The 20,701-nt window shown below is 40.8% G+C and overlaps 1 protein-coding gene across 2 annotated transcripts in view; it reads left to right on the top strand.

Moving 5' to 3' along the window:
- The window catches only part of POGZ (pogo transposable element derived with ZNF domain), a 48,067-nt gene extending 28,388 nt beyond the window's left edge, over nt 1–19,679 (top strand). The window contains exons 6-19 of one of the 2 annotated variants that reach the window (XM_060029868.1): nt 743–1,033; nt 1,114–1,332; nt 3,824–3,930; nt 4,588–4,925; nt 5,320–5,474; nt 9,914–10,014; nt 10,552–10,698; nt 13,734–13,868; nt 13,984–14,156; nt 14,315–14,455; nt 14,954–15,010; nt 15,215–15,327; nt 15,581–15,605; nt 15,741–19,679. In XM_060029868.1, the coding sequence (XP_059885851.1) occupies nt 743–1,033; nt 1,114–1,332; nt 3,824–3,930; nt 4,588–4,925; nt 5,320–5,474; nt 9,914–10,014; nt 10,552–10,698; nt 13,734–13,868; nt 13,984–14,156; nt 14,315–14,455; nt 14,954–15,010; nt 15,215–15,327; nt 15,581–15,605; nt 15,741–17,412 (3,674 nt within the window). In that variant the 3' untranslated portion in view covers nt 17,413–19,679. The remainder of the gene's footprint in view (nt 1–742; nt 1,034–1,113; nt 1,333–3,823; nt 3,931–4,587; nt 4,926–5,319; nt 5,475–9,913; nt 10,015–10,551; nt 10,699–13,733; nt 13,869–13,983; nt 14,157–14,314; nt 14,456–14,953; nt 15,011–15,214; nt 15,328–15,580; nt 15,606–15,740) is intronic. The other variant, XM_060029872.1, reaches the window with a different exon arrangement.
- The last annotated feature ends 1,022 nt before the right edge of the window (nt 19,680–20,701 follow it).

Raw genomic sequence — 20,701 nt, 5'->3', positions numbered from 1 at the left:
AAAATCTTGTAATTTTCCCCCAGTTCCATATTTAGTGTCTATAAGTTTACTACAATTCAGGCCAAAAAAGGGTATCTTAATTTAGTTGTAGTAAAGGTATCTCTGTAGCTTGTCTTCCTAAGTTTTTGTTGTTGTTCTCAGAGCCCATAGGGGTTTTTGGCCTTCAGTCTCATGAGCCTATCCTATCTAGTTCTGATATTTTTTAAATGTTTGTCAGTGAAATTGTCTATAGTTGAGCCAGGAGACTCACCTTTGGGACATCCTAGTAGAATGGCATAGTCTGTCTTCTATTTGAGTTTGTATAAGAGAATGAAAGACTCCTTTAGTATTCTGAGAAAGATCACTTTTTTCAGAGCCAGCTCTGCCCTTTGGCCTATATATACCCATACTGCTTCCCACTCTAGACCTATTATTCTCTTCCAATAACAGAGGTCAAGCTACTCATGATTGTATTCTTGGAATAGAAAAGGCAGTGTGGTAAGGTGTTCTGGGAGGAGTTGATGGGACTCTTCTTTCACTTTAATGTTTTCAGGGCTGATTACTAAGGCTAACTTGTTTTATCAGTTTGTGATACCTGTTGTCTTAGACATTAGAATCTATGCTTCCCTTGGGAACCTGACAGTCACCAATCAGTTTGGGGAGATAATCTTTTCCTATTCCAGTATTTCCAGTAAAGACATGGGGAATGTATTATAGGTGAGCTCGTTGACCAAGATTTGGTATTTTTGTCTCTCTTTTGAAGCCCCAGGTACCCAGTTTGTTAAGCCGACAGTTGGAGTCCCACAAGTGTTCTCTCAGATGACCCCTGTGAGGCCAGGCTCCACAATGCCTGTGCGGCCCACCACCAACACCTTCACCACCGTCATCCCAGCCACTCTCACCATTCGAAGCACCGTCCCACAGTCCCAGTCCCAGCAGACCAAGTCCACTCCCAGCACTTCTACCACTCCCACTGCCACACAGCCGACCTCATTGGGGCACCTTGCTGTTCAACCTCCAGGCCAGTCCAACCAGACTCAGAATCCCAAACTAGGTGAGGCTTGGGAAGAGGAGATGGCAGAGCTGGGATGGGTGGTGGGTGGAGAACAGATGATTATCACTTGGCCAACAAAGCTCCCTCCTTCCCCTCTCCACCTGCAGTGAGCATTGCCAGCTTTGTCACTGTGAAGCGACCTGGGGTTACAGGTGAAAATAGCAATGAAGTGGCCAAACTGGTGAATACCCTTAACACCATCCCTTCCCTGGGCCAGAGTCCTGGGCCAATGGTGGTATCCAACAACAGCTCTGCGCATGGCTCTCAGAGAACCAGCGGGCCTGAGTCTTCAATGAAAGGTACGATAACCAGAAAGACTCTGGGCAGCCAGTCATTCAAAAACATTAATAAAGTATTTGTTGTATCAGAACTCTATACTATGAAATAGAGAAATAAAATAAGGTATAGTTGCTATAGTGTGTTCTCACAGAAACTTTAATGTAGTAAAGAGGATCGCCACTTGTGAAAAGTGTAACTGAATCAGCCAGAAGGAGTTTTGTGTTAATTGTTCTTTGGAGATTAGTAAAATGGATTGGTTGATCAGAGATCAGTGGGATAATCAAAAGATAGTTCATGGAGGAGGTGGATTTCTGAACAAGATTTTATTTTAGTTTTTAATTTAATTTATTTATTTTTGGCCGCATTGGGTCTTCATTGCTGCACGCGGGCTTTCACTAGCTGCGGCGAGTGGGGGCTATCTTCATTGCGGTACACAGGCTTCTCACTGCAGTGGTTTCTCTTGTTGCGGAGCACGGGCTCTAGGCTCATGGGCTTCAGTAGTTGTGGCTTGCGGGCTCTAGAGCGCAGGCTCAGTAGTTGTGGCGCACAGGCTTAGTTGCTCTGCGGCATGTGGGATCTTCCCAGACCAGGGATCGAACCCATGTCCCCTGCATTGGCAGGCAGATTCTTAACCTCTGCACCACCAGGGAAGTCCCTGAACAAGATTTTAAAGTTGATATTTAGTAGAGAGGTTTTCAGATGTAGAAGGATATGAGCATAAGGATTTTCAACGGTCTGGAGCAGGGCTTGACAGACTTTTTCTGTAAAGGACCAGATAGTAAATATTTTAGGTTTTATGTACAATATAGTCTCTGTCACAACTACTTAACTCTGCCATTGTGGTACAAAAGCAGCCACAGACAATATGTAAATAATTGAGCTTGACTCTACTCCACTAAAACTATTTATGGATTCTGAATTTTGAGTTTAATTTTCATGTGTCAGAAGATCATTTCTTTTGCTTTTATTTCAACCCTTTAAAAATAAGAAAACCTTTAACAAATGGTGTTGAGAAAACTGGATATCCCCATGCAAAAAAAATGAAGTTGGACCCTTTACCATACACCATATTACAAAAACTAACTCAGTGAACTAAAGACCTAAACAAAAGAACTAAAACCATAAAACTCTTAGAAGAAAGCATAGGGGAAAAGCTTTATGACACTGGGTTTGGCAGTGCTTCTTGCATATGATACCAAAAGCATAAGCAACAAAAGGAAAAATAAATAAATGGGACTACATCAAAATTTAAAACTTTACGACATCAAAGGGTTAGCGTTAGGGAGAGTGAAAAGGCAACCCACTAAATGGGAGAAAATTTTTTAAGAGTACTTTAAATCATATATCTGATAAGGGCTTAATATCCAGAATATATAAAGAACTTCTACAGCTCAACCAACAACAAAAGAACAAACAATCCAATTAAAAAATGGGCCAAGGAGCTGAATAGAGATTTCTCGAGGTACACAGATGGCCATTAAACACCCAAAAAGATGCTAAACCTCACTCACTAATCATTACGGAAATGCACATCAAAATTACAATAAGATACCGCTTCACACCCATTAGGATAGCTCTTATCCAAAAAAACAGAAAATAGTAAGTGTTGGTGAGGATGCAGAGAAATTGGAACCCTCGTACGTTGCGGGTGGGAATGTAAAATGGGGTGATGGTCCCTCAAAAAATGACACATGAAATTACCGTATGTTCCAGCATTCCACTTTGGAGTATATACCCAGAAGAATTGAAAACAGGGACCCAAACAGATATTTGTACCCCCATGTTCACAGCAACATTTCACAATAGCCTAAAGGTAGAAGCATCCCAGATGTCCATCAGCTGATGAATGGATAAACAAAATATGGTATATACATACAATGGTATATTGTTCAGCCTTAAAAAGGAAAGAAATTCTGACACATGCTGCAACACTGATTAACGACATTATGTTAAGTGAAATAAGCCAGATACAAGAGGACAAATACTCTATGAATCCACTTATATGAGGTACCTAGAGTAGTCAGACTCACAGAGACAAGAGAGAATGGCGATTGCTAGGGTCTAGGAGGAGGGGGCAATGGGGAATTGTTTAATGGGTGTAGAGTTTCAAGTTTTGCAAGATGAAAAGAGTTTTGGAGATTGCACAAAAATGTGAATGTTCTTAACTGAACACTTAATAATGGTTAAGAGGAAACTTTATGTTAAGTATCTGTTACCACAATTAAAGAAAATCTTATATAACCACCACCACAACAAAAAATGTAAAAGCTGTTCTTAGTTCATGAGGCAAACAGAAACTGGCAGCTGGCTGGATTTGGTCTACTAGCTGTGATTTGCTGACCCCTGGCCTACAGTTAGAAGAATGGTAGAAGGAATGTGCCTCATAGCAGTTTCTCATGCTCGCTTACCAACCTTAATATACCCTTCAGGAAGTGTTTAACCTTTTTCCAAAAGGCCAGTAGTCTTTTTCCAGTATCATCTTATTAATCTTATTGATGTTCTCACTTCCAGTGACCTCTTCCATCCCAGTGTTTGACCTCCAGGATGGTGGACGGAAGATATGTCCACGGTGTAATGCTCAATTCCGTGTTACTGAAGCTTTGAGAGGTCACATGTGTGTAAGTGATCACCTGTGATGGAGATTCAGCTTAAATGGCTACCACTCACTGTATACCTCCTGTAGTGTAGTGTTGGGAGCTTGTGAAGCAAGGACTCTGAAATGGCTTGGAAGCTTTTTAAAGGGTTACTCTCTTTTGGCCTGTTTTAGAATGAACTCAGAAATGTGATAGGATATATTTAAAGACCCTCAAATAGGTCAGAACATATGCGACCTTAATTCCTTAGTTCATAGATTTTGAACTGCACAGGAAGACAGGCCAGCTTGGCCTCAGTCCATTTTCTATTTATTGTGTCATTGGATGAATCAGGAGCTATTAACCAGTTTCTAATTCTAGTCTTTTCATTTTTTGGTATTAGTCCAGATGCAAAGGTTGAGACTTCTTCCTACCAGGGAGCTCAGAGCCAGGTTATGCTAGTGAGTGGTTAAAGGATCTAAGACAGGAAGAAGTACAAAGTATGGTGTTTGGAGTGGCATATGGCTGTAAATACACACACACACACACACACACACACACATTTTAGAAAACTGCAGGGTGAAAGCTGGTTGAGAATACCTAGAACCAAACACTTACAGAGAAATGTTAGTGAAGTTGAGGAGTTAGCACATCTCAGCCCCCAGGAGAACCAGGATGATCAGATGTCTTCTTTCTTTATAGTACTGTTGCCCAGAAATGGTTGAATACCAGAAGAAAGGAAAGTCTCTGGATTCAGAACCCAGTGTCCCATCAGCAGCAAAGCCCCCATCCCCTGAGAAAACAACTCCTGTTGCTTCCACTCCCTCTTCTACACCTATTCCTGCTCTGTCACCACCTACCAAAGTACCAGAGCCAAATGAGAATGTGGGTGATGGCGTCCAGACCAAGCTCATTATGCTAGTAGATGACTTCTACTATGGACGGGATGGTGGCAAAGTAGCCCAGCTCACAAACTTCCCTAAGGTCGCCACATCTTTCCGATGCCCACATTGTACCAAAAGGCTAAAAAACAACATTCGGTGAGTGTTGAAGAGCCTTGGAGCTCACCTTGGACAAGTGAAGTCTGAAAGCTTCTTACATGTTTAAGTCTTTCTGTTTGGAGAATGGCCCTAATTATTATCCTTTCTTGCTAAGGATTATCATTAAATCAATAACTAGTACTATAGAAGGAGATATTGTGGTAATAAATAAAACATAACTTTGGGTAGAGTGAGACCAGTGCATCTCCTTCCCCAGAAAAGTTTCGAGATCTCTCTTAATTTCTGGGCTCAGAAGATGTCCCAAAAAGAGGAAGTTGGGTGGGAGGGTGGAGGGGGAAACATGTAATGTCTGTTCTGTGATTTCGCTGGTACATTTTTCCAAGGCTTCTGATTTTTTATGTTGTCTGTACTTTTCCTTTGTGCCGTGCTACAGATTTATGAACCATATGAAACATCACGTAGAACTTGATCAGCAGAACGGTGAGGTGGATGGTCATACTATCTGCCAGCACTGTTATCGTCAGTTTTCCACTCCCTTCCAGCTCCAGTGCCACTTGGAAAATGTTCATAGTCCCTATGAATCAACTAGTAAGTTTGGAAATTCTTAAACTCTAGGGGTATACTTCATTTTTCATTCAGTGAATGGCACTGGTGGGAGCCCATTATGTGTATTTATATGTGGATAACAGTGTCGAGGAAGTTCTTTGCATATTCGTAGTCAGTTTCTTACTTCACTTACCCTATTATCTTACAAGCCTGACTTCTATTCTGTTCAAGCATGAGTCGAGTTCAGTGCTTGATTCTAAATTAAGGGGCTTTCTTTCAGGACCACTGTAGAGAGGTATATGTAAAGAGTTTATTACCTAGATCCTTTTATAGAAGAAGCAGGCATCTGTATTTGGGTCTCCATTTTAGTTAGTACCCTCATAGGTTTTATGAAGGATAAAAGATAATGTTATAGAATACTTCACCATTAAGACAGTGCTTTCATGAGATATAAGATGAGTTGGAGTGTTAGCTACACTGTACATCTTACAGATGAGAAACACAGGCTGAATACAAGCCCAGAAACATTTAGTCATTTGCTTTAGAGCAAACACTTCTAATAAGGTGAAATTGTGAGGATTTGAGTCCAGTCTTCTAGAATATTTCTTTTGTCCTTTAAGGGATTTCTAGTTTGTTTTTTTTTTTTTTTTTGGATTTCTAGTTTTGTTGAAGAGACAAAAATTATTTAACTATAGGAAAATGTGAGAACAAGACAATATATTTGCTGTAAACATATGCATTGTATGATACCAGTGATAGGTGAAATAGTTCAGAGAAGGGAAAAGATCCTTGTGGATTTCACAGAAAGTAATGGCGTAAACTTTTAGGGTCTTTAAATACAAGAAGGATTTAGATGGATGGAAAGTAGTAAGAAAAGATTTTAGGTGATAGGAAACACATAAAGGCAGAAATTTTTGCTGCAAATTAAAAATCTTGACTAAAGATGGATTAAATGTTAAGGACATCTATTATTATATGATTTAACTGAAAAGACTCAAGGTGGAGTAAGCTTCAAGCCCAGAATGCGAGTCTTCTACTTTTCAACAGTTCTCTTGTCTCTGGCTCATAGCAGGATGGTTGCGTTAGTCTCAGGAATACAGGCGGATGTAAAATTTTGCAGATGAAGAAGAGACCGTATCTTCCTGTGTCTTTTCTAAGTCTGTTTCTTACAAGACAGAATTGTTTTCCCTTTATATCTCTTAGCCTTGGCCATATTGTCAAGGGAAATGGGATTGCCATGAGTGGCTCAGACTAGTGCTGGTCCACAGAAATACAATGAGTTACATATGTAATTTTAAATTTTTAGTAGTCATTTGAAATAAAGATGTTTTAAAGGCGAAAGTAATTTTAATATTGTATTTTATTTAAGTCAAAATAGCCAAAATAAAATCATCTCGGCATGTAATCAGAACTTTAAAATTAATGAAACATTTACCATTCTTTTTTTTTTTTCTTTTCTTTTTAAATCTGGTGTGTATTATTACACCACAGCAAATCTCAGTTTGGGCTCACCACATTTCATGTCTTCACTAGCCACATGTTACTGGTGGTTACCATATTAGACCGTGGAACTTTGGGCTAATCATTTGTGAGTAGAGTAGATACTGGAATCAGACATCAGAACACTACAGTATAGTGGCAGAGTAGCCAACTTGGTCTAGGTTAGGACCCAAAATTCTTCACTGTCAGTCATGGGAAGCCCAAATAACTCATCTGAATCCCCAGTGAAAACATCTACTTTTATACAGAATCTGGTGGGGTGTGTTTTTGTTATTCTACTTATATATGTACTGTACATAAAAAGATAAATTTTTCCTAATGGGAAACAGTGCAGCACCTCATCAGTCTTTTTCTCTTGGCTTACCACTCTTTTATCCTTGACTATTAATTTTTGAGTATCTTATGACTTAAAATTTACACTGATGAAAAACCTGAGAAATTGTTGATCCAAACAGGTAAATACCGTTTCTGTACTTTAGTATATATCAATCTTATTTTTGGATTCTTTTGTAATTCCCCCTTTTTTTTTTTAAATAACTCCCTTTTTTTTGCATCCATGGCAGATCCTTCATTGAAAGTAGCTTATTTTTTTTGTGTTAATATTTTGAGACCAATTGTTTTCTTTTTAGTTTTGAAAATTTCTTTTCCTTTTATTTTCTGAAGTGTTTTTAAACTAAATTATAGACATAATGATATTTCACTCTTAAATGCTTCATTATGTATCTCTGAAAAGTAAGGACATTTTAAAATACATAGCCATAGTATGTTTGTCAAGACATAACAGAATTCATCGTAAATGTTTAATATTATGTATCTTCATTTTCAAGTTTCCTGAATTGTCTCCAAAACATCAATGGATTATTATATTTAATTATGGTAACAGTATAATTTTTAATAGCATTATGTTTTTCTTCACACTTGTTTAAAGACAATAGACTAAGGAAGAGGTAGGGTTGAGGGAAGGATGCTTCAGGGTGATTAATTGTGTTCAGGTGTCAGGAGGGTTCTATGGAAAAAGACTGAAGAAAGGGAGAACCACTTGCTTGATAAAGTCATGGGATATGTGGAATGATGAGATCGGATGAGCCTTAGAAAAGGCATAAGGAATCTGTCCTTCCAAATTTGGAAAACAGGAAGCAAAAGCTGTAGTAGTTCATGCCTGTTTTCTCAAGGCAGGAGACTATGGTAGGTGTTAGGGAGATGAGAGTGATAGTGCTGGGAGGGACAGTGTTAGGTTGCCACTTTGGAAAATCAGTTAATTCTTCCTCTTAAATCTTTTTTGACATCAACTCCAATAGGTGTGAAAGGTTACTAGAGATCTCTTAAATCCACTGATGCCTTTGGTTCCTTTCTCACTGATTTTCTTTGTATGAGATAATATATATAAATCTTAGCATGGTGTTTATGCATTAAAAATTGCTTAATAAATGTTGTTATAGTTGATGTGTGAGACCTATAAGAATAGGTTGTAGGAAAAGCCTTTGAGGGTAAAAGACATCGCCCAGGGAAAACATAGAGAATAAGAAAAGCCTGGACAGAAGGTTGGGAAACACCAATGCTTAAAAGTGTTCTAGAAAAGAAAAAAAGATTAACAAATTGAATTGAGAAGTAAGGGGGAAGAAAACAGGAGAAAATATTGTCATGCCACTAGTTACTGTTTCCCAAACATGACATGCAATACCATGCCTTTGCTCATGTTCTTCTCTCATCTCCTCTGTCTGGCAAACCACTCTTTCAAGGTTCAGCTCGTATATCAGCTTTTCCTCATTCTAGGCAGAATTTTTAATTTCTTTATCTTGTTCTTGTTCTTTATCTTATCTTGTATCTAATGTACCTCTAGGAAGTGGTCCTAAATGGGTTGCAGACACCTTTGAGAATAAACACAAAACTTCCCAGAAAAATACACATTTTACTCTTTTGCAGATAATTTCAGGGGCTACCTGGGTTCCCTGAGACCTCTTCCCTGGACCCCAGATTCAGACCCCTGGTTTTGTTTTTTATTTCAGCTTCACTCATTTGGGGGTACGGGGCAGGGGTTGGACATTGTCCAATAAATAAGCGCTTAGAGCTTCAAATTTACAATTTTCATGTTTGCAAAAACTTGAAAATAATTTCAGTAATGGTAATAAAAATGCAAATAACTATCATTATTTTGCCTGTATAATTCAAAATATGTAACAAAACTTTTGCCAAAAATTTAGAACTGCAGCCTTATAAAAGCTTGATAAAATGGCTAATTTTAAAGTTTAATTATCTCAAATTAGTTAATACTGAAATAACACAGTAACTCATAAGTCAAGAAGTTCTGTTCATATTGTCAGTCTTTTAAGGACAAATCCTTCTTTGTCCTCATTTAGTAAACGTTCAATAAATGTTGCATTATTCATAGGAGATAATCATTGTCTATCCTTGAGCAGAGGGATGAAGTAATGTAGTATTTTAAAAGAATTCATTTGGCAATGGTATATAAAGAATAGATACTGTATTGGAGAGATAAGGAGGTATTAGAAGCCAGCTGATCAGCAGTAGGAAATCATATGGGCTTCTACCAAGTTTCTGCCTGTGAGAATGCAGAAGTGACAATTCCTTGATGCATTTTGAAATAATGGTGACAGACGGGTTTGGAGTCAGATAATGCCTAGGTTTTGAGTTCAGGAGGAGGTGGGATGTGAGAAGGGAAATGATGGGAAGCAGGAGGATGCTGAATTAAGTTAGAGTAGATGGTAGAATATTACGTTTCGTAAAGAGTTCAAAATCTAGAATGGAACTTTGGTAAAGAAGTCTGAGCTAGAGACAGAAGGATAGTTTTAATCAGCAGCACAAATGTTGAGACAGAACCATTTTAAAGAAAGACTAGAAGAGACTTCATAATTTACTGACTATTGAACATGAAGATATAGGAGTCAGAGAAAAAGATTATGAGTCAGCAGGACTTTGGTCTTATTTTCAGGTGGATTTATTGATTATTTTTCTTCTTACAGCCAAGTGCAAGATCTGTGAGTGGGCGTTTGAGAGTGAGCCACTGTTTCTCCAGCATATGAAGGATACTCATAAGCCTGGAGAGATGCCTTATGTTTGCCAGGTATTGCCTTTTTCTCCAGGGAGATTTAGCCATTTTGCTCGCAGGCTAAATACAAAGAATCCACTAATGAACATTGCCCAGTACCTACTGCACACACTCAGTTTTAGGAACACTGAGGAAATACAGAAGAAATAGTGAACATGGGTTCTATTTTCAGGGTTTCCCATGCAGGAGAAAAACATAAAGGAATATCTGCATGTACCCAGCTGAGGAACCCAGTCTGGGAACATATATATACCTGTACTAAGGGAGTGTCTGTCTCCTGAATGTGCCCGTTGGAGATAGAAAAAAAACTCTACTCCTCTTTGTCAGAATATGGACTGTTCTCAGACTTTCCTGTCTTTCCCATTTTTATCTTATTTCACAGCTGAATTTATCACCAACATAGCCCTGCAATAAACGTCAGAAAAATAATCTGATTTCTATACATTTAGGAAAAATTTTTTTTCATATCTTAACATTTTTGTTGCTACCTCTTTTTTAAGGCCTCAGTTGTCCACTTCACTCTTAGCTTATTTTCCTTCTTATGTGACTCAGGTGTGTCAGTATCGCTCCTCACTCTACTCTGAGGTAGATGTCCATTTTCGGATGATCCATGAGGATACTCGGCACCTGCTCTGCCCTTATTGCTTGAAGGTCTTCAAAAATGGCAATGCATTCCAACAGCATTACATGAGGCACCAGGTACCAGGCACCAAGCAATTTCCGTGTTCTTATTTTTTAATTATGGATACAGGGGCCAGGACTGAGCTAAGCAAATAATTTTCGTAGAGAAGATACCATGTGTTTGAAAAATTTATTGAATTCCAGTGATGTGTGCCAGGCACTGGGCTAGATGCTAGAGATTTAGTGGTTAAACAGGACAATTAAACAGTACAATAAAGCAAGAAGAATGTTGTGTTAGGGGAAATACAAGATGTAAAAAAGAATGTACCTATTCTGGGAGCCTAGTAAGGCTTTTAGGAAAGGGGGTGTTCAAGACCTGAAGGATGAGTAAGGATGAGCCAGATGAACTGGGATAGAAGGACAGAATGCTCTCAAAGACAGGGAAATTCAAGGAATTGAAGTTCAGTGTGGTTGGCGTGTGTAGGGTACAGGAGGAGGTTGGAAGTTAGGGAACAGATCATGGAGAATCTTGTAAGCCATATAAAAGGAATTTCAACTTTTATTATAATAAGTTGTTGGGAAGCCATTAAAGAGATTTTTAGTCCTGGAGTGATGTGTTCAAATTTGCTTTTAGTTATGATTGCACTGGCTGCTCTAAGGAGAATGAATTGAAGGAGGTTGAGACTAGAGTTAGGGAGACAAGCCAGAGGCTTTTTCAGTAGTTGAGATGAGAGATGATAGTGGCTTTTGAAATGATGGACAAAGAGGATAGAGTTGAGAGATATTGAGAAGATAAGTGATATCTATGATTTAGAAATGGATTTAGGTGAAGGTAGTGAGAGAGTAGTTAAGGATAGTGCCCAGGATTCTGTCTTCGGTAATTGGATGAATGGTGGGACTGTTTATTGAGATAGGAACACTGGAGAAAGTAATTTTTGAGGGGAGGATTATAAGTTTGGATATTCTTTTTTATTACTATTATTTTTTAAATTTTTGGCCATGCCATGTGGCACACGGGATCTTATTCGTTCCTGACCAGGGATCAGGCCCACACTCCCTGCAATGGAAGCATGGAGTCTTAACCACTGGACCACCAGGGAAGTCCCAAGTTTGGATATTCTTGACTTAGCAGTATCTATGGACATCAAGTATAACTGACTATTAAATAGGTAGTTGGATATACAGGTCTGAGGCCTGGGAGAAAAACCTGGATTGTGAAAGGTACTTAGGAATCATCATTATATAAATAAGTGGATTTTAAACTTGTAAGTGCTATGCTGCACCCCCATCCCCCACCCCCCAAATTGAGAATAAGGTGAAGGCTTAGGACCATTGAAGTCTCTATCCACAAGGCCAGGACCATAGTCCTGGAAGGAAAACAAGAAGAGTCTTGGTGTCAAGGAAGCTGAGGGGACAAAAGTATTTTGAAGAAAAGAGTGTGGTCAAGTGTTGCAGGAAGGTATCAACAAGGTAGAAACTTTAGAGGCCAGCATTTAATTTAGCCGTTTTGTTGGTTAGCAAGGTGGAAGTCAATTCAGTGGGACAGATGATGAGAGGTAAGGAAATGGAGACAACTTATTTAAAGAAATTTGTTTATGAAAAAAATAAATTAATTAAAAAATAAATTTGTTAGGGCTTCCCCTGTGGCACAGTGGTTGAGAATCCACCTGCCAATGCAGGGGACACGGGTTTGAGCCGTGGTCCGGGAAGATCCCACATGCCGTGGAGCAACTAAGCCCATGAGCCACAACTACTGAGCTCGAGTGCTGTAACTACTGAAGCCGCCCGCATGCCTAGAGCCCGTGCTCCACAATAAGAGAAGCCACCACAATGAGAAGCCTGCGCACCACAACGAAGAGTAGCCCCTGCTCGCCACAATTAGAGAAAGCCCGTGCACAGCAATGAAGACCCAACACAGCCAAAAAAATAAATAAATAAAATAAAAATAAGTAAATTTGTTTATGAAGGGGAGGACCAAGGGTGGTAGATCCAGGAAAAGAGGTAGCAAGGGAGAATTTGTTGTTGCTTTTGTGTTTTGTTTTTAAGATGGAACAGGTATGCCTTTGTTTTAAAATACTGCAGGAAAGGAGCCACTGGAGGAGAAGAGTGAAGGTACATAGGGAACAGAAGAGAGAACAAGATGGGTGGGTGTACCTGTGCATAACATCCACATGTGTGCACACGTGCCCTCACTCTTACTTGTAAGCAGGCACTTCTTAGGCTCACAGTAGTGACTGCTGATAATCCACCACTAATGCATTTCCATATAGTAGCGTGGAAATTATCACCTGTGACTCAGCTGAGGTTACAGAGAGAGCCTTGCTATCCTAGGGAAGAAAATCATAGACATGTCGTATTTCAATACTGGGCAGATTGAATCCTCAAAATGGCCTTGGAGGGAGGCATATCTGTATGCATTGATGTGTTAAGAGGAAAAAAACAGCACTGTGTAGAAAGGGCTATCATTTTTGTTAAAGAAAGAGAAAGGAAAACAGGTGGTGATTGGAGATGTATGTGTTTGCTATATGGTTATATGCATAGACTATCTGTGAAAGAATACCCAAGAAACTTGGTAACAAGTTGTTTCTATGGAGAGGGACTGAGGGTTGGAGTTGAAGGCAAGCTTACCACATGAAGGAGTACAGAATAAAAGTATGATTTTTTTTTTTTACCACGTACATATTTATTGTATTTTTTAAAAAATAAGAATATCCAGAAGTAGTAGCACTGTCCATCCACACTGTAAAGATAAAGTAGTAGGGGCAAGTGAAGCGTAAGCCACTCAGCCAAATTGTTAAAGCAAGTCAGCGGGAGGTGGTTTGAGGACCTAGTTATTCTGACTTTGAGTCTGCCTTTCTCTGGGAGCATGGGAGGTGATGATTCTCACCACCCAATAATAGGTTTGTAACTTTACTTCAAAATAAATAAAGTTATATAAAAAGATAAAAAAATACTAGGTTTGGTGTTAGGTTGTGTATTTCTCTTTTTTCCTCTGTTAAATTACCAACAGAAGGGTGGGAAGAATATGATTGGCAATGATGTACCTTCTCCTCAGGGAAGAAAATTCATTGGCAACCTTTAAAGGATTCTGTCTCTTTTTATTCCCCCTTCAGAAGAGGAATGTTTATCATTGCAACAAATGCCGGCTGCAGTTTCTCTTTGCCAAGGACAAAATTGAACACAAGCTTCAGCACCATAAAACCTTCCGTAAACCCAAGCAGCTGGAAGGTTTGAAACCAGGCACCAAGGTAAAGGGTTTGTTGACATTCCCTTTACAGATCCAAGAAGGGGAGGAATAGAGATTTTCCGTGTTCTGAGGTTTAACGTGGGTAGTGTCTAATTATCCCTTCCCTTGACTCACAGGTGACAATCCGGGCTTCCCGAGGGCAGCCACGCACTGTTCCTGTACCCTCCAGTGATGTCCCTCCCAGCACCTTGCAGGAGGCAGCACCACTGGCCTCCTCAGCGGACCCTCTGCCCGTCTTCCTTTATCCCCCTGTCCAGCGCAACGTCCAGAAGAGAGCTGTTAGGAAAATGTCAGTGCCTTCTTCTGGAGGCTGGGGGCCGGGTGGGCACAGTTATTCCTGATAGCTAGTGTAATCTGGTAGCCTTTTAGGTAGTATCTGTTGTCTAAATCGCCTACAATTTAGGAACCCCTGAGGCAGTAATAAGAATTTTCCTTGTTTCTTGACAGGAGTGTCATGGGCCGGCAGACATGTCTGGAGTGCAGCTTTGAGATCCCAGATTTCCCTAACCATTTCCCTACTTATGTTCACTGCTCTCTATGTCGCTATAGTACCTGCTGTTCTCGAGCTTATGCCAACCACATGATCAAGTAAGTCAGGATTAAACCAATGTTCCTATCTGGGATTTCAGGTTCTCCAGAACTCAGTGCATTCCCTCCCCTGCTTCTGGGGTTTCCTTCTTCAACTTTTAGAGCTGTTTGCCCACCTGTCCTAGCAGGTAAGAGGCCAGACCCGGCTTCATTTGGCTTTGATGGTCTGTGCTCTGATTTTGTAGGACCTTGCTACCCAAAACGTGGTCCAAGGACCAGCAGCACTCATTTGGAGCGTCTTAGAAATGTAGCATCTGACCCTGGTCACCACCACGCCACCCCCAACCAGAATGTGCCTTTTAATAGATTTCCCCCCACCCCCATGATTCATTTGCATATTAATAGGAAATATTAATGTGATAGGAAAACAGGCTTGGGTTGAGGTTAGGATTGAGTGAAGAGGCATATCTTTTGTTGGGGCATTGTCAGTCGCTGGTGATCTCTAGTTTAGCAAGCAGAACCACGTAACTCATACCACTTTTTGTTTGTCTTCCTCAGCAATCATGTTCCACGGAAGAGCCCCAAGTATTTGGCTTTGTTTAAAAATTCTGTGAGGTAACAAAAAACTTATTGATGGTCTGTTAATTTATCAAGTTTTTACATTAAATCCCTTTTAATATTTTGGGGGGTGGATATATGAATTAATTTGACGGAGAGGAGAAAGGAGGGACACTCTTTTTCTTTATTAAGCCTCAAAGCTTAACACTCTCTAGTGTCACTGCTACATTTGTCTTATATACTCTTGACTCTCTTTCTTAGTGGAATCAAGCTGGCCTGCACTTCATGTACCTTTGTTACTTCTGTTGGAGATGCCATGGCTAAGCATTTGGTATTCAACCCCTCTCACAGATCCAGTAGCATCCTGCCACGGGGTAAGTAGGAGAGATGGGGATTAGGGAAAAAAGCTAAGGATACAGGTCATACCATGAGTCTGGTGCATCTCTACCTGGCCTGACCCATTCACTGTTTAGATACACTTCACCAAATTGGAAGCATTCTAACCTGAAATTTATATAAGACTGGGAAGACAGTAGGTTTGCTTTTTTGATTGAAATCTAAAGAACTCTTTGGAGGGTTTGTTTCTTCACTGAGCTAACACTTTTTTATTGTCTTTATTTCCCATAGGACTCACTTGGATATCTCACTCAAGGTAACAGAAACTCGCTTGATGGTTTAATTTCTATTTTATAGTATGTTTGGTCTTTATTATTACTACTACTACTATTATTATTTCATTTTTCTAGTTTAACTGAGCTTTTTCCTCCTCTCGTTGCTAACCTTTTAGGCATGGCCAGACTCGTGACCGAGTGCACGACCGGAACTTGAAGAATTTGTACCCTCCTCCTTCCTTCCCCTCTATTAAAGCTGCCACTGTGAAATCTGCGGGGGCCACCCCAGCTGAGCCTGAAGAGCTACCAGCTCCCATGGCCCAGGCACTCCCGTCACCAGCCTCAACTGCAACCCCACCACCAACCCCCACTCATCCCCAGCCTTTAGCCCTTCCACCCTTGGCTACGGAGGGGGCGGAATGTCTGAATGTCGATGACCAGGATGAAGGGAGCCCAGTCACCCAGGAGCCTGAGCCAGCATCAGGGGGTGGTAGTAGCAGTGTGATTGGCAAGAAGGAGCAGCTTTCTGTGAAGAAGCTTCGAGTGGTACTGTTTGCCCTGTGCTGCAATACGGAACAGGCAGCTGAACACTTCCGAAACCCCCAACGACGCATCCGGCGTTGGCTTCGGCGCTTCCAGGCCTCACAGGGGGAGAATCTGGAGGGCAAATATCTGAGCTTAGAGGCAGAAGAGAAACTGGCTGAGTGGGTGCTGACCCAACGTGAGCAACAGCTACCTGTAAATGAGGAGACCTTGTTCCAGAAGGCCACCAAAATAGGACGTTCTTTGGAGGGGGGGTTTAAGATCTCTTATGAGTGGGCTGTGCGTTTCATGCTACGTCACCACCTGACTCCCCACGCTCGGCGAGCTGTGGCCCACACTCTACCTAAGGATGTGGCAGAGAATGCAGGACTCTTCATTGAATTTGTACAACGGCAGATTCACAACCAGGACTTACCCTTGTCTATGATTGTGGCTATTGATGAGATCTCCTTGTTCCTGGATACGGAGGTACTGAGCAGTGACGACCGAAAGGAAAATGCCCTGCAGACAGTGGGCACAGGGGAGCCTTGGTGTGATGTGGTGCTGGCCATTCTGGCAGATGGCACTGTCCTCCCTACCCTGGTTTTCTACCGAGGACAGATGGATCAGCCTGCTAATGTGCCAGACTCTATCTTGCTAGAGGCGAAGGAGAGTGGCTACAGTGACGATGAGATCATGGAGCTGTGGTCAACCCGAGTGTGGCAGAAGCACACAGCTTGCCAGCACAGCAAAGGCATGCTTGTGATGGACTGTCATCGCACTCACCTGTCAGAAGAGGTGCTGGCCATGCTTAGTGCCTCTAGCACTTTGCCTGCAGTTGTCCCAGCAGGCTGTAGCTCCAAAATCCAGCCATTAGATGTATGCATCAAACGAACTGTCAAGAACTTCCTGCACAAAAAGTGGAAGGAGCAGGCTCGGGAAATGGCAGATAGTGCGTGTGATTCTGATGTCCTGCTTCAGCTGCTTCTGGTCTGGCTGGCTGAGGTGCTTGGTGTCATTGGGGACTGTCCAGAGCTAGTTCAGCGGTCCTTCCTTGTGGCCAGCGTTCTGCCTGGCCCTGATGGCAACATTAACTCACCTACAAGAAATGCTGACATGCAGGAGGAGCTAATTGCCTCCCTAGAGGAGCAACTGAAGCTGAGTGGGGAACAGTCTGAGGAGGCCTCAGCTTCCACTCCCCGACCCAGGTCATCTCCTGAAGAGACAGTTGAGCCTGAAAGCCTTCACCAGCTCTTTGAGGGTGAAAGTGAGACCGAGTCCTTCTATGGCTTTGAAGAAGCTGACCTAGATCTGATGGAGATTTAAGTGTTGGGGTCATGAGGGGGTGTGGAGTGGGGGTGGGAAAGTGTTAGGGAGGGTAGAGGTAAAGGGGGGTATACCAGGTGGGGGTATTTGGGTTATATTTTTTAATTTTATGCCACCACTCCCCCCTGATGTTGACTTATACATCCTTGTGGATTTGTGGATTATTAGGAAAACCGATAGTGATCACGTCTGAGCCGATGAGCTGGTCCTGGCCCTGTTGGTCATTCACTTCTGCTAAAAACAGGTTTTTGTGACTTTTTTTTAAATTTAAATCACTGTGCTTGGTATTTTTCTGACAAAATCAAAAAGGAAAAAAAAAATCTTTCGTGGGCGAATGTTAAATCTTTTGTTTCCCCTTTTACCTCAACTGTATCATAGTACATCTGGGTTTTGTTTGTTTTACTGTGTGGCCAGTGTCTTTGGGCATGATGCTATCCAACCATTGTCAATGTGAGAACATTTCTGAAGATGGGAAAGACAAAAATTGTAGCTCACAAACTGGTTTATTATATATATATATGGATAAAAAAGTTTTTTCATTGTGGTCTTAACACTTTTATATAAAAATGAAAATGGAAAAAAAATCCCACTGAACTCTCTCTTCCTTCTCCTTTCTTTCCTTCCCTCTCCAGAGATGTTGGTTTCTACAGCAACTCTAAATATAAAATTGTGGCTTTAAAAATGCATGAAACCACCTTTAATCGTCCAGAATGATGAGTAGATTTTTTCCCTCACCACCCTCCCTCCGACAAAAACACAACAAAACCAATATTCTTTGCACCTGTGATCCTTGGCCCCCTTCCCCATTCTCACACCGTCACTCTGGACAAAGGATCATACATGGGTCATTAGCAAGCAAGAGGTACTGAGGTGATCACACAGAACCTTAGGGTGGAAGCCATTCCCAGTGTATGGGTCTTCATCCTGCAATCCATGGGGGCAGTCCCTGCTTTGTTGAACTTCCTCCTGTTAAGTGGACAGCATACCTGTTCAAGGGATCACATGTCCGCCAGCCAGCAGCTAATTGTGCAAGAAGTTGTATTGAACTTTAAAAAGACCACTTGTTGAAATTCTGCTTACCCTGTGGCTTTCCCCTATTTCTCTTAATGCTTAGAGAAGAATCTGACATGAAGAAACACATAGGGGTGTGCACAAAGAAAAAGACATGAATCTTTATTTTTCACTGCCAGCTTCAAGGAAAGAAAATTTTTTCTACAATTTGCATGAGGGATTTTTTTTTTTAATTGTATGTACTCAATGGCTATAAACTGAAACGTACTGTAACACACAAAGAAAAGGAGCAAAAATCCAGGTCCACCTTTCCCACAACTATACTATACTTCTGTCCATCCTGAGGCTTTCTGCAACGTTTCCCTCCTGTGAGCCAAGGAGGCAACCTGCACAGGCTTGTAAATGGTTCATCTTTAAAATGTACATAAGTGGAACATTTAAAAAAAATGAGGGGAAATGGATTTATAAACAATGTGGTTTTTTTCTAGGTTACCCTATTTGAGCAGGCTTTCACAGACTGGGAGGTGCTCAAGATGTGATGGGCCTGGTGGTACAGGTGTGACATTTGTTACCACCTGTTTCTCCTCATCCGTTTTTTTTTTGTGTTTTTTAACTCCCAGCACACTATAATATAGTGAACTGGAGTATTCCCCTCCATAAACAGCTTGGCCAGCTTTGTGAACCCATGGCATCTGAAAACTGAACTGAGGATCCACCTGGGCTTCTCTTCCCCAGCTTTTTGCCTGATGCCATTTTGACAGAATATGGACTTTTGAGTCAAAACTTTGCCTTTCAGAAAGTTCAAGAACTATGGTCAACGCTATCTGCAATGACTTAATCCTTCTCTTTGGTAGTCTCCGCAGCAGCCCCAGATTTAGCAGAGCTGGGTTCCTGGCCTCTGCACACTGTATGACTTTCTCAATGGGTAATTTTTTTAAGGCCATAATACCAACAGTGGATCAGCTGGGTTTTGGCCAGGAAGTTACCTTTGTGGATTCTGCCTGCATGGCTTCGTAGTATAGGAAGTTTTTTTTGTTTTGTTTTTTATAATTCAGTTTAATCAATAAACAAGTATTTATTGACTACTTTGTGTTGAGACTGAATGTGTGGAAGATTCAAATTGAAAGCTGACAGTTTTCTTTGGCTTGAATTTACTAGTTGTAATCATGGGTAATACAAGTGGAGGGGTTTTAATTTCTCTCTCAGCTCTCACCTCACTGAATTTCTATACAGGCATACCTTGGAGATACTGTGGGTTGGGGTCCAGACCACTGCAGTGAAGCAACTATCATAGCAAAGCGAGTCACAGTCTTTTTGGTTTTCCAGTGCATGTAAGTTTATACTATAGTATATTAAATGTGCAATAACACTATGTATGTCTAAAAAATGATATACCTTAATTTAAAAATACTTTATTGCCAAAAATGCTGACCACCCTGAGCCTTCAGCAAGTTGTCACCTTTTTTTGCAGTAGTAACGTCAAAGATCACTGATCACCGTATCAAATAAAATAATGAAAAAGTTTGAAATATTGCAAGAATCACCAAATGTGACATAGACACAAAGTAAGCAAATGCTACTGGAAAAATGGCACCAAGACTTTCTCAATGCAGGGTGGACACAGACCTTCAGTTTGTAAAACAACACTGCAGTATCTGCAAAGCATAAAAAACAAGATATGCCTGTAATAGTTTTGGGGTTTACTGCCTATACTAGTTTCTCAAAAAGAGGTTTAGAGAGGATATGCATCAGAATCACCCAGGGTGTTTTTTAAAATTCGGGTTTAACGCCATCCTGGTGATGGAACTGGCTAATAACCCCAACTGATTTGACTCACCACTACACCCAGGACTTAGTGAACACAATACTTGTAAGAGGTCTTCTGACAGTGCTAGAAATTAGTAGAAGACTTAGCTTAAATGTCGAAATTACTTAGTATTCCCCATGAAGGGTGAGGAGGTTGGACGGGTGTGGGATCAAGGCTGTTAGTTCCAGTTTGGGAGTAACCTTATACAGCTCTACGAGATGTTACATTTCCATCTTTGAAATGATGTTTTAACTAAAATCACATATAGAGCCAACATTAACCAGAAAGTCTGTATTTTAGACTAGTGCATGGGTGAAAACATTGAAGAAAAATGTTAAAAGCTAATTATGTTACCACACAAAGATTAAGTCTGACTTCTGTACAAAGCAGCCTTCCGTACAGACCCAGATGAAGACAGTAATGGGTCTTTGGTATTATCATGCAGACCGTTCTATATATATGCTACCAGAA

Source organism: Delphinus delphis, chromosome 1, assembly GCF_949987515.2.
Source record: "Delphinus delphis chromosome 1, mDelDel1.2, whole genome shotgun sequence".
Taxonomy (NCBI): Eukaryota; Metazoa; Chordata; class Mammalia; order Artiodactyla; family Delphinidae; genus Delphinus; species Delphinus delphis.
The sequence above is the reverse complement of the archived record's forward strand: the minus strand, read 5'-3'. Positions and strand labels throughout refer to the sequence as shown.